General features: G+C 58.0%; 1 protein-coding gene across 1 annotated transcript; it reads right to left on the bottom strand.

Moving 5' to 3' along the window:
- Nucleotides 1-425: 425 nt before the first annotated feature.
- PRSS27 (serine protease 27) lies at nucleotides 426-7366 on the bottom strand. Its single transcript, XM_042922006.1, has 6 exons — nucleotides 6987-7366; nucleotides 3717-3743; nucleotides 2849-3011; nucleotides 1678-1949; nucleotides 1314-1483; nucleotides 426-821 (listed from the first exon to the last, which is right to left on the bottom strand). Exons 1-6 carry the CDS (start codon nucleotides 7033-7035, stop codon nucleotides 528-530), a joined length of 975 nt encoding a protein of 324 aa, XP_042777940.1. The 5' UTR covers nucleotides 7036-7366; the 3' UTR covers nucleotides 426-527.
- Nucleotides 7367-13121: the final 5755 nt, after the last annotated feature.

Below are 13121 nucleotides of genomic sequence, written 5' to 3'. Positions count from 1 at the left end.
TCCTGTAGGAGGAAGGAAGTGGGGACGGGCCTGGGCTTGGGCAGGAGGGCCTGTCCTGCTGATGTCCCTGCCCTGGAGTGGCCAGGCCTCCTGTGTGATACCTGGCACAGCTCTGACTGCCCTTGCAGTGTGTGGACTTGGGGTGATTCAGACAGGCAGTGGGGGGGCCGTGATCTCCCAAGGCCCACATAGCCTACCTCCTTTAGGACCCTCCACTGGGCCCCATTTTTCCTGCTGGTATCTGTTGCTGCCCCCAGGGGCGCCCCTCTATGATTCTCATGGCGAGGACCATGTTGGTAAAGACGCTGAGGCAGTGGTGGGAGCAGGGGAGCTGCCTGTGAGGGGGTCCAGGGACAGGTGTCCAGTGTGCCTCAACCCATCTCCCTCCCCTGAGGGACCAAAGGGCAGCCGGCACTGAGGTTGGGTTTTGTTTTTATTGGAGGATGAACATAAATAAAAAATAACCGGATATTTGACAGGAAAGAACGGGAGCGCTATTTACAAATGTACACCATGGGCCCCAGGGCTCAGAGGAGGGTGAGCAGGGCCACAAGGACCGAGAGGGCCACATGGGCCGCCAGGCAGGGCGCAGAGTTCGGAGCGAGGGGCTGCTGGTTCCGGGGCCCCCGCTTCTGGCCACCCGACCTAGCCTGTTGGAACTGTAATTCTGGAATGATCCGATGGATCCAGTCATAGTGGGAGGTGACCCGGATGTAGACACCTGGGCGGTTCCGGCGGGCGCAGCCCTCGCCCCAACTGATCACCCCAGCCTGCAGCCATGACTGAGCCACCAGGCACACGAGCGGGCCGCCCGAGTCGCCCTGTGAGGGAAGCAGGGGCCTTGTCAGAGCCTACAGTGGCCCCCAGAGCCTGCCTCTGCAGGTGCACACACACTCCTCCCTTCGTCCCTCTCCTCAGCTCCTGTAGGAGTGTCCCTGCCCAGCACGCCCACCGCTGCTACCCGCCGGCCGGTCCTTCCCTTTATAGCCTGAGGTGCCCATTTCTCTAGCACCCCCAGACTGCCCTGATTTAACCTTGGAGGGGCTTGTTGAAAGTGCAGGTTCCTGGGCCCCACTGCAGACCAGTATGCCGACTGTGCTGGGTGGGGTCCGGGAGTAGGACCCTACTGCTGGGATGCAGGAGGGGAGGACCCCCCCCACCTCTGCAGGACCTCACTGCAGGGATGCCAAGCTCTGGTCTGGGCCGTGGCCCCACCTACTGGGGGCCTCCTCCTCCCAGCCAGGCCGGCTCCCAGCTGGACGTGGGCCTAGGGAGCAGGGCTCAGCCCTGGCAGGGCCCACCGCAGCCCCTACCTTGCAGGCGTCCTTCTTGCCCTCGGCAAAGCCAGCACACAACATGTCGTCCTTGATGGTTTTGGGCTGGAAGCCCGACTCGGCATCTTTGCTATAGAGCAAGTTGCACGTGGGTGTGTCGATGATGGGCACAGTGAGTTTCTGCAGGACCCGTGGGTTGGGCAGGCGGTCTGGGGAGGGGGGGAATCAGCCTGCAGTTCAGTGCACAGTCTTACCCAGGACCCCATGGCCCTCGGCTCTTTCTGTCCCCCGTCTCCCCGCTCCCCATGGCTTTCCCTTACCCCCTCCGCCCGTTTGAGGAGAGATCCACGTGTGCCAGTATCAACAGAATGTCCCCCATTCTCTCCCGGCTCTGCCCCCTTACCTTCCTCACTGGGGCTGCCCCAACCAGTGACCCAGCAGTTCATGCCCGCCTCAAAGACGACCGAGGGGTCAGGCATGCACACGGGGAGGATATAATTGGAGAAGGTCACAGGTGCTTCCAGCTCCACCAGGGCCACGTCAGCACTGGAGGCCATGCCCTGGTACAGGGGGTTACTCTCTACCCGCTTCACCCGGGCGTACACGGCGTGGGTCCCTGGCTTCACCAGTTGCCGCACCCCAAGCAGGACCCGGTACAGGGATGTCTCAGAGGTGCTGATGGGAAAGAAAGAGAGCTGGTGTGAGACCGCCCCTCTAGGGCTTAAAAGAGAGGGGAGGTTTAATAGAGAATCAAAATAGGGAGGGGCTGGGGTTGTTTCTCCTCTAGCAGGTCCCTCCCTCCTGGCCCACCCCAGTGCCTGACCACTGTGCACACGGTCTTCAAAACGTCATCTCCATGGGGACGTGTAGGGAGGTGAGGGGTTAAGGGTGTAGAAGCTGAAGCAGCTAATTCCTGACTTTAATTCCCAGCTCCGCCCTTGGCCAGCCAGATGACCTTGGGCAAGGAAGCTAGCAAGTTCTCTGTGACTCAGTTTCCTCATCTGTAAAATGGGGCCAGTAACAGTCCCTACCTGAAAGGGTTGAAAGAGATGTCACCCACAGGGTACATCTGGGGGCTGGGCCTGGCCGTGCCTGTGAGCCTTGGGCCAGCGACCTACTCGCTCTGAGCCTACGTTTCTGAAAGATGCAAGGCTGTAAAAGAATTTCAGCCCTGCGGTGAGGCAAGAGCCAAGATGCTCAGGAAACCCTGAAGGTCTGGGACCAGGTGGCTCATAGTAGGGTGCTATGGGTGACCTTAGGCTGAGGAGGAGGAAGGGACATTCTGTTCCAGCCCGCGGACTCATCTGTAACCGGAATCCCAGTCGGTAGGGGAGTGTCCTGGATTGGAGGTGTGGGAGGGGGACAGGGAGGAGGGCCAGGACGTGGGATGAGCCTGCCAGCATTGCAGGGACGGGGCCCCAGGCTTAGCAAAGCGCCTCGCTAGCGACACCAGGGGTGGGGGGTGGACCCCTCCAGGCAGGACCGCGGGCGCGCGCTGGGAGGGCAGACCATCGGCGCTGTCCGAGGTGCTGGAGCCCCGAGGCGCCGGGGAGCGTGGGGGCTGGCTGACTCACTTGGAAAAGCAGTGTGCCGCGGTGAGGACCCAGCGCTCTGTGATGAGGCTGCCCCCGCAGAAGTGGCTTCCGTTGCGCTGGATGCTGACCTGCCAGGGCCACTCGCCCTCCAGGGCGTCCTGGCCACCCACCATCCGGTTCAGCATCCTCGGACGCCCGCAGACTAGGGGACAAGGCCGGGCAGTGCTCGCTGGGGACCCTTTCGTCGCCTCTGGTTCCCAACCCCCACCCCACACTCTGTCTTTCATCTTCTGCCCAATCCAGAGCTCTCTTTGCCCTTGACCCACTCTGAGACCTTGGGGCGTGGGTGCCCGGTCAGCCTCTGACACAGGCAGACCCCTCCCAGCTGTGGGAAAGTTCCCCTGCCCTTCACCTCTGAAACAGTGACATCAGACCTCCCTCTCTGGTCATGAGATGTGGAGAGGGTTCAGATAACACATGGAAGGGTCTTACCCCAGGGCCTGGTAAACAGGGGCTCCCGGGAGGACAGTAGGTGTTGGAAGGGCCCCACACAGGGAGGTGACCCTGGGGGCTCTGCTATTGCTATAGCAGAATGGTCTTCGGACTGTGTCCTTGGGTTCTCTGCTCTCACTTTCCCCTGACCTCCTTTTCTGTGCGCCATGCATGCCTCCGCGGGCCCCTGTGACATCTGCAGGTCAGACCCTCCTGCTCCACTCCTGTCTTGGCTCTAATTCTGCTGAGCTACAGCTTTCCCTTACTTTGGGATTCCCCAGTCCCCACCCGCTGGTTCTGGGTCTCGTTCTCGGGGGGGGGGGTGTCCGGGGGGGGGTGAGTCTCTGGCCAGTCTTGGCAGCTCTCAGGAAAGCTCCCCCTCCTGTCCCCCCATCCAGGGACCTAGGATGCTTACCGCTTGACGCCTCGGCCCCCTGAGTCCCTGGAGGTGAGAAAAAAAGGGGGTGATCAGCCATCTTTGTCAAAGCCAAGGTCTGCTTCTCCCCTGCCCACCTCCTCTGTTCCACACCCAGCCTCCTGAGGACACAGAAGGACAGTCCACAGGGGAGCTGGCAAGAAAGGTCAGGGGCCCTGCCATGTTTACAAGCCCAAAGCGTATCTGCAAGGGCAGACACACTCCTTGCCACCCAGGAGCCGACTGGGAGAGATGCCAGTGAGGGGACCCCCATCATGGCTTGGCTCTGCTGCCTGGGGCTAGCATGGCTTCTTTTCCGCTCCTTGGGGTCTGTCTCTCCACACCCTACACCTATCCCTGTCTGGAAGTTTCCCCCAGAGCAGGCTGGAGCCGTGTGACCTTCACACCCATGGAGTGCTGCAACGTGAGCCAGCCGGCCCCCGGCCACACAGGTGTCTGTGGTTCCAGGGGACTAGAGGGAAGCCAGCCAGTAGCATCACAGGTCAGTTCCCCCAAGATTCTAGACCCCCAAGAACCCAACACCTCCTGTTGTGCAGTTGGAGCCTAAGGCACGCGGCTGGGCCATGCTCCCCCACCCCGGTGAAGGATCAGGCAGAGGGGTCAGAGTAGAAACTTTCCGGGGACCCATCTCCCCAGGATCCATCACCTTCCATGGCTCTGGACACAGGCACAGGGCCCACTACTTGGCCTTTACAGGAACCTCACCCCAGACTTGAGACCCCAGCCCCATGTCAGCAACATGCCAGAAATACCTGCCAGCCTCCCAGCGCCCCCAGAGTATCTGCTTCACTGGGGGCAAGAACTGGGGTGGGGGGTTCAGGACAGCTTCTTCCTACTTCAGCCCTCAGCGTTTCCCCTGCGGGATCGTTTTTTTGGGGGGGACTAGAGCATGTGGCAGCTGTTGTTGCTAAGACTGACCCTTTGACCAGAAGAGGTAGCCAATCCCATGGAGGGGAGGGGCTACAGGGGCAGGAAATAGTTGTGACCTTGGAGATTTTTACAAGGACCCCCACTCCAGTCTGAGTGGGGCGCTCCCTACTGTGGGGAATGAGGCTTGGCGGATGAAGTATGGCTGGGGGGCAGGGGGGCAGGGGCCAGGAGGGGACTGGGCCTGGGGCAGGAGGAGGTGGACGGCGAGAGTGGTGGTCAGGTGGTGGCCTGACCAGGCACAGGCAGGCGTGTGGAGGCAAGAGTGGTGCCTGCCCAGTGATGGGAACAGGAAGTCGACCCTGGACCCTCCATTCACCGATGTGTGTTAACAGGTGCCCTTTTAAAGTACAAATATTCCCTGGGAAGGCTGTTCCCTGTAGCCCCTCACCTATATTATTAATAGAATTTAATTAGACTGTAAACACCTGACCCACTGCTCTTCCTAAGGCCCGACGGCAGGATCCTCTGATTCACCCCTGTCCCCGTGGGCGCCAACGTTCCTTCAGGCTCATTCCCTCCCTGGGGGAGTTTTCCAGGGTCTTCTGGTTCTCCCCCACAGTCAGCCCCCTTCCCATACATGCAGATTGATCCATGGTCCACACCCAGGATCATGTACGCGCTCCTGTGCCCCGGCGGACCCCCTCTTGTGCTGTTGCAGGCTTCCTCAACCCAGCTTAATGCAACCGCTTCTCATACAGGCTGAAGCTTCTGACCTCTGAGTGATTGCTACCCACACCCCTCTGCCTGGAGGCCCTATCCTCCCGGTAGTTACAAGTCCGAATCCTATAGGTCCTAATCCAGATCAAGGCTTAAGTGAAATGCCGCTTCCTCTGGGCAGCCCTCCTCACTTGCATTGTCTGTCTAGGAAGCCTGGCTCCCTCTCCTGAGCTCTCCGTCCTCCTGCCGGGTCACACAGAGCTCTGCCCACCTTGCTCCAGAGGTAGTGTCATAGTCTCATCTTAACCTATAGGCTCAGGAGCTCAGTCCAGGCAGAGCCCCCATCCAGGGGGCCTGAGCTCAGGGAATGTATAGAGAGAACAGCTGTGGGGGCAGGGCTGACCAGGAAGGGGTACTGTGAAGGCCCGGGCTCTGCGGGGTGGGCGCCCTGTCTGGGGCTGGATGCGCCACCAGATGTCAGGCCCCTCGTGTGGGCCCAGGGTCCCCAGGCCCCTGTAGCTGGTTGGGGCTCAGCTGGTAAGGATGCGAGAGACCGAAGGTTCTAGGAGGCGGGGGTGAGGCCGGCGTTGAAAGAGTCCACAACTCCTGGTCACAACTGTTTGTGAGCCAGATGCAGGCTGCTGTTTCCACTTTGGCAATGACCGTGATTACTCAACCCATTAGGAGCAATCACGGCATTACACCCTTACTGAAGACGGGCTCCCTCCAAGAACATTGTTACCCTTGTACCAGGAAGTCAGGAGGCGGCAGCCACGCAGTGAGGGGTGGGGAAGCCCCCTGGAGCCTGGAGAGACTGGGACCTCCCCACTGAAGTGCCACCCCGGTGTCCTCTGACCCCTGGTAGGAAGCCTGGAGCCCCAGCTGAGTTGCACCTGGGATGACCTGGCCCGGCCCTGGGAGGTGAATTCAGGACAGGGAAGTGAGGTGGCACGGGGCCGGCCGGGCTAGCCCAGGAATGCGGGAAGGTTTCCCTGGCAGGGAGCAGCCCGCCCTGTGGGAAGGGGCCTGGCAGGCGGGGGCCCCTGGCTGGCACCTGCTGACCCTGACCGAGGATTGGGAGGGGGGAAAGGGATGTTTGTTCCTCCCCATACTCTCCCTGTCTGGTGAGAGCAAGAGCCTGCACCCCTAGCCCCCCACTCCCCAGTGAGCCCCCACCAGCCTCCTGGGGCTCCCAGGCTCAGGCGGCAGCTCGGCCACCCTTCCCCGCCCCGGCCCAGTAGATGGTGACCTGAGGCTTTGGAGCCCAGTGGCCTGGAGTTCAGAGGCTGCACACAGGCAGCCCCACGTCTTTCTCTGGGGGCTGGAAAGAGGCTGAGAATAGAAGAAGCAGAAGCAGCAAACCGAGAGCTTGGCCCACAAGCACCAGAGACAAGGTGGGGGCAGGGGGAGGAGAGCCCCTCCCACGTTTCGGCCTCAGGGTCCTCTGGGACCCGTGCCCACACCCCTCTCCTGCCTTCCCCGCTCCCCTCCCCGCGGTGGGACATCTGGACCCAGGACCCCGGCTGGGGCAGGAAGGGGAGGCTTGTGCTGCAGCCCCAGGTCTGACCCTGGAGTAGGCGACTTGGCTGGAGCTCCAGGCAGATCAGAGGGGGCCCCTCCGGGCAGGAGGGGGGACGACTTCCTGCACCATCCAGTACTCACCAAACCACAGCGGCAGCAGGAGCAGGGCCACGGCTGGCAGCCGCCTCATCCTCTCAGCCTGGCTGGGGCACCAGGTGCAGGGGGCAGTGGCGATGGGAGGTCCGTGAGCACGAGCTCAAGGTGCGGGGCTCCATGAAGTGGGGTTTTATGCTGGAGGTGAGTGTCAGCTTGGCTATGCCGCCTGACCTGTCGGCCCGGCCCATCCAGCTCCTCTCCGGAAGGAGGTGCCCCGGAACGCAATCTCCTCCAGACCGGCCCCTGAACCACAAGGGACCAGACCCCTCACCCTAGAATACCTTAGGGTCTTGGGGCCAGGGTGTGTCTGCCCCATTTGGTTGCTTGTGGCCTGGGATTCCAACCATAACACCCCCCCTGACCATGGGCCCCGCATAAGCTGACAACAGTCTGTCTTCCAGACCTTCCCTGATTCATTCATTCATTTGTTCAGCCATTGATTTGTTGAGCACCTACTTCGTATCAGGGCCTCAGTGAACGAAACAGTCCAGGCCTGTGGCTTATGCTTACAGGGAAGGGGACGCGGAAAAGTCCAGGTCACCGCGCGTGTGGAACAAAGCGGGTGGGGAATCGGGACGTGGGAGAAGTATCCCTCCCTAGCTGACCCCAGCCAGCGCTCACGGGTGCTTTCCCGGGGCGAGACGCGCCCCAGAGTGGCCCCGACCCCCGTCCCCTCTCCGGGGCTGCACCCTCCTGCCGTGCGGGCGGTGGGCGGGGGTCTTCCTGGCACCCTCGGGCCAGGGCGGGCGGGGCGGAAGCGGCTTCTGGGAAGGCCTGGCGGGGAAGAGCGTCTGCGGGCGCCCCTGCCCTGGGCGCGGCGGGCCGGGCTCCGGGACGTGCGGCAGCGGCGGAAGCGGCTCCGGGGGAAGTTATTTGGGGCACGGGGCTGACGTCAGAGCCGGAGTCGGGGCTGGGGCTGCCACTCCCGGCCCGTGCCACGGGGTCAGCACCCCCGACCAGGCTCCGCCGGAGGACGGGGGAAGGCGGGGGGGGGGGGGGGGGGGGGGGGCGGTGACGCCGGGCGGCAGGTGGAGCCCTGCCTCCGTTTCCCCGCCTGCGCAGCGGGCACGTGCGTGGACTGGGAGCGAGCGGGGGCCGGGCTCGCCGGCTGGGGGCGCGCTGGGTGTACGGCACCCCGGCGCCCCCGCGCCCCTGGCTCCCGCACCCCGGTCCCCGGCCCCGCCCGCCGGGCGCTGCCGGTTGGCGCGGGCCTGCCCCCTGGTGGCCGCGGGCTGCGGCGCGGGGCCCCGCCGCGAGTTCTCCGCTTCAGTACCCCCGCCGCCCTTGGGGGGCCGGGGGGGTGGGGGGGGGCGTCACCCCCAATTCGTTCATTCGTTGCGCAAGTATTTTCTGAGCGCACGCGGTGCCCGACACCGTTCCAGCTGTGGGGGACATCGAGGCAAACGAAACACACACAGCTCGGTGCGGAGGAGACGACGAGGCATAATGTAAAGGCAAAAATGCCTAATCGTAAGCGGTGGAAAGTGTTTCCAAACGGAGACCGATTTGACTAATAGGCTTTACTGAGAAAGGTGCGGGCTCGTTCGTCAGGTAAATGCAAATCAAAGCCACGGCCGACTTGGCGGGTGGTGGAGGAATGCTGTTGGTCAGGGCTGTGCGGAAGTGGGCCGCGGGTGGGCGCAGCTCGTTCGTGAGTCGGGGTGTGGGTCTGCGGTTTCGGCTTTTCAAAATAGTTATTCCCTTCGATTCGATGACTTCACTGCCGGCAGGCTATTCCAAGAAGAACAGCCTCAGTGTCTCAACAGAAAAAGCGGTCAAGTCGTGAGATCGGGTCACGATCTCACGGTGCGGGGGTTCGAGCCCCGCGTCGGGCCCTGGGCTGACAGCTCGGAGCCTGGAGCCTGCTTCGGATTCCGTGGCTCCCTCTCCGTCTGCCCCTCCCCCACTCACACTCTGTTTCTGTCTTTCAAAAATAAATAAACGTTAAAAAACTGTAATAAAAAATAATAAAAGGGCAGGCATAGAGATTTGTAGAAAGTATAATAATGATGAAAACATTTTAAGTTTTGGGGCGCCTGTGTGGCTCAGTGAGTTACGTGACAGACTCTTGATTTTGGCTCAGGTCACGCTCTCACTGGTTTGTGAGTCCCAGCCCAAGTCGGGCTCTGCACACTGACCACAGTGCTTGGCGTTCTCTCCCTGCCCCTCCGCCACTCGCGCTCTCTGTCTCTCTCACGATAAAGAAACTAAAAAAAAAAAAAGGAAAAAAATTTAAGTTTTGAGACAATAGCAACAACATCCAAAAGAAAAGGTGGCAGGAAGTTCAGCAGTGACTGGCTGGGAGCATATCTGTAGTCGTGTGGATTTCTTTCCAAAACAGGAGACGGGAAGCCAGCTTAGATCCATGGGACACAGAGGATGTTGGTTCATGGGACCTTTGGTCCTGGTTGGTGGGACCCAGTTCATGGGAACTTTCTGCGATGCTCTGGGAGCCAGGCTGAGTGCCGACGCCCTCTCTTCTCACCCCTAGGATGCTCTGCTTCGCTCTAGAGGGCCCACTCCGCCCTCCAGTCCCCAGGCTGGTCACATGGCCGCCATGTGGCCACAGGACAGAGTTTGTTAACAGAAAGGAACGAGAGAGAAAGATGCGGGTCGGTAAGAAGCAGAGGCCACCACACTGTCAGTAAGCGTGAGGGTCGAAAAAAGACATTTTCAGACCCAGGATGTCTCAGAAAATTCAGCCCCCATGCACTGTTCTTGGGCAGCCCCTGGAGGAAAGATGTTCTCTGACTGTAGAAGGAACGCACCAGGAAGTAAGGACACGCGGGCCGTGGACACAGACCTGAAACGCAGAAGAGCAGTGAAGGGAGACGTCACAGTGACAGCTGTGCCCCAAGTCCTGACACAAGCGACAGGAATGCCGACGTCGTCGCTTTACCGCCTCGCGGGCTTCTCAGTCTGCCGAAACTACGGAAGGACGTGGCCCAGCAAAACAAGATGGAAACTGAGGAAGAGGAAGACGGGGGACCCAGGACAGGGAGCACAAACCAGGAGAAAGGCAAACAGAATTCCGAGGATGACAGCTGAAAGGGATGTCCCAGAGAGGAGGACCACGGGCGTCTCAGGGAGGGACGCAGCGGAAAAGGAGAAGAGGAAACTGACCTAGTCCCTCGTGGGGTTAACCTCGCGGGGAGTTGGGGGGGTGCGGGTAGGCACAAAAGAAGTGAACACCACCAACGAAAGCAACCATTCACTTCAGGGGGGAAAGTTAAGAAAGGAAGCAAACGCTGTAAGCACACGGCAAGGCGTGCCTCTACCTCCGAAGCCTCATCCGGTGACGACATCAGCCAAACTTGAACTCCAGGATCTTGTCAACCAAATCAGATTCAAGTTGCTGTCGAGGCTGCACGGGCATGGTTGCTCTCGACCTGAGGAACTAGGGACTAGAGTTCACCCTGCCCACCCAACACACACGGCGACAGGAAGGGACAGGACACCTGTCATCAGTCACCCCACATAGCAGTCGCTGGTCTGTAGCAGTTCTGAAATCCAGCCGGGCACCTGCTACTCCTGTCTCAGACTCTGGGAGCAGGGAGCGTGGCTTGTCTAGCATCCCTGGAAGCGGTTCGTCATGACTCTCAGCCCCACCCTCCAAGCTTTGGGCTCCGGTCTCTGAATCAGTCGTCCTTTTCCATCGGAAATGTCCACGTCTGTAGGTGAATGGTTTTCTCTGCCAACCTGTTTCTTGTCTGTGGCAAGTTGGGAAGCCAAAGAACATTCAAGCTTCTACCGTGTGCCCACTTCTCCTGAGGAACAGTGGAGGCCAGAAGACAATGGAACATCCTCACAGGGGAGCGTCATCATGATGACGGTGGCGGTGATGGCGGTGATGCCTGTCAAGCCGTAATTCCACTGAACCCGTATCCGATGAAACTATTCTCCAAGAATGGGAGGAAAGACACAATTTCGGCGGAATACCAAGTAAGAGAACGTGTTGCCAATAGGCTTGCCTACAAGAGAGGCTAAAGGAGGGCTTCAGGCTAAGGATAAATGACCCCAGATGAAATCACACATCTTCAGAAAGTGGTGAGGAGCCATGGAAATGGAAATTATGTTGGTAAATATAAAATGCTGGGGGTTTTTTCCTCTTAATTTCTTTAAAGTGCAGGAGCATTTATTTTATTTTATTTTTTTTAATTTTTTTTAATGTTTATTTATTTTGAGACAGAGAGACACAGAGCATGAACGGGGGAGGGGCAGAGAGAGAGGGAGACACAGAACCAGAAGCAGGCCCCCGGCTCTGAGCCATCAGCCCAGAGCCCGACGCGGGGCTCGAACTCAGGGAACGTGAGATCGTGACCTGAGCTGAAGTCGGTCCCTTAACCGACTGAGCCACCCAGGCGCCCCTAAAGTGCAGGAGCATTTAAAGCCAAAATTATAAATATCTTTTTAATGTTTATTTGGGGGGGGGGAGGGAGAGAGAGAGAGAGAGAGAGAGCCAGAGGAGGGCAGAGAGACCGGGGGAGAAAGAGAGAATCCCAAGCAGGCACCTCTCTGTCAGCATAGAGCCTGACACAGGGCTTGAACTCATGAACCGTGAAATCATGACTGGACCCCAAATCAAGAGTTGGACGCTCAACAGACTGAGCTCCCCAGGTACTCCCCAAAACTATTAGTAAAGTAATTAATTTTAAAAAGGGGCACCTGGGGGGCTCAGTTAACCCAAACTCCCAGTAACCGATACCTTGTTAGGAGCCTTAAGTGTTAAATTCTTAGAAGATACCCAACACTCTGGATTTCACTGGTTTGTATGAGAATGTTCACCCTGGCTAAAAATTATGTGACACTTGGGTACCTGGAATTTCTCTCTGACTCTGACCCAAACGGGAGCTAAAACAGCCCATTCGTTCTGAGAAGCCACTTGATAGAAGTTGACGGCTCTGATCCTTGACATCTGTTCTCCTGGTTAGGCCTCGGCTGATTACAAAATTGAACGCAAAATACGTTCCGCTGTTTCTCACAACACTTGTGATTGTTTTCAGACCCTTCTGACCTCTGCACTGTTTGATATCAGGTGATTAAATATTGCCACAGAACCTTTATTCTGAACAGGCATCCAGCAGGTCACCCAGGGTCATCGTAAGTCTCATGGGCAAAGGTGGTCTTTTCAGAGGTTGGTTTTTTTTAGGCGGGGGTGAGAAATTCTAATGAGGGAAACCGTGCACACCTGGGTGAACCGAGAAGGTGCTGACAGGTGACAGGGCGAGGGCAGGGATCACATGGCTCGACAAATAAAAATTGTATGTATCTAAGGTGTACAATGTGATTTCATATGCGTATATATTGTGAAATGATTACGAAAATCAAGCTAATTAACACATCCATCACCTCCCTTAGTTACCGTTTTGGGGTGTAATCTCTTAGCAAATTTCAAGCATAACAATACAGTATTATTAACTATACTTACCGTGCCGTGCATTAGATCCCTAGAACTTATTCATTTACAACCGGAGGTTTGTACCCTTTGGCCAATGCTTCCCCATTTGCCCCAGCCCCCAGCCCCAGTAACCACCACTCTGCTCCTCTGAATGTGACCTTTCCAGATTTCACAGATAAGTGAGATCACACAGTCTTTCTGTGTTCCTGACACATTCTGTATATATTTGTGTATATTCTAACAGATACACACAAATGTAGCTTATTCTTTTTATTTTTATTTTTATTTTTTTATTTATTTTTGGGACAGAGAGAGACAGAGCATGAACGGGGGAGGGGCAGAGAGAGAGGGAGACACAGAATCGGAAACAGGCTCCAGGCTCCGAGCCATCAGCCCAGAGCCTGACGCGGGGCTCGAACTCACGGACCGTGAGATCGTGACCTGGCTGAAGTCGGACGCTTAACCGACTGCGCCACCCAGGCGCCCCAAATGTAGCTTATTCTAATGTCACTTCAAATCGGTGGGGAATGAAAAGATTATTCAGTAGACATCACTGAAAGAAGTTAGCTAATATATTTGTACAGACATATCTCTGTACTATCATTCATAAAAATGTTTTTAAAACCCTAAACGATAAGCATATTGGAAGAAAATATAGAATGTGTTTACAACCTTGAAATACGGAAACAATGCAAATATCGTAAAGATTAAAAACATAAATG

Source organism: Panthera leo, chromosome E3 (genome assembly GCF_018350215.1).
Source record: "Panthera leo isolate Ple1 chromosome E3, P.leo_Ple1_pat1.1, whole genome shotgun sequence".
Lineage (NCBI taxonomy): Eukaryota > Metazoa > Chordata > Mammalia > Carnivora > Felidae > Panthera > Panthera leo.
Note: the sequence above shows the minus strand (reverse complement) of the source record. Positions and strands in the feature narration are given on the sequence as shown.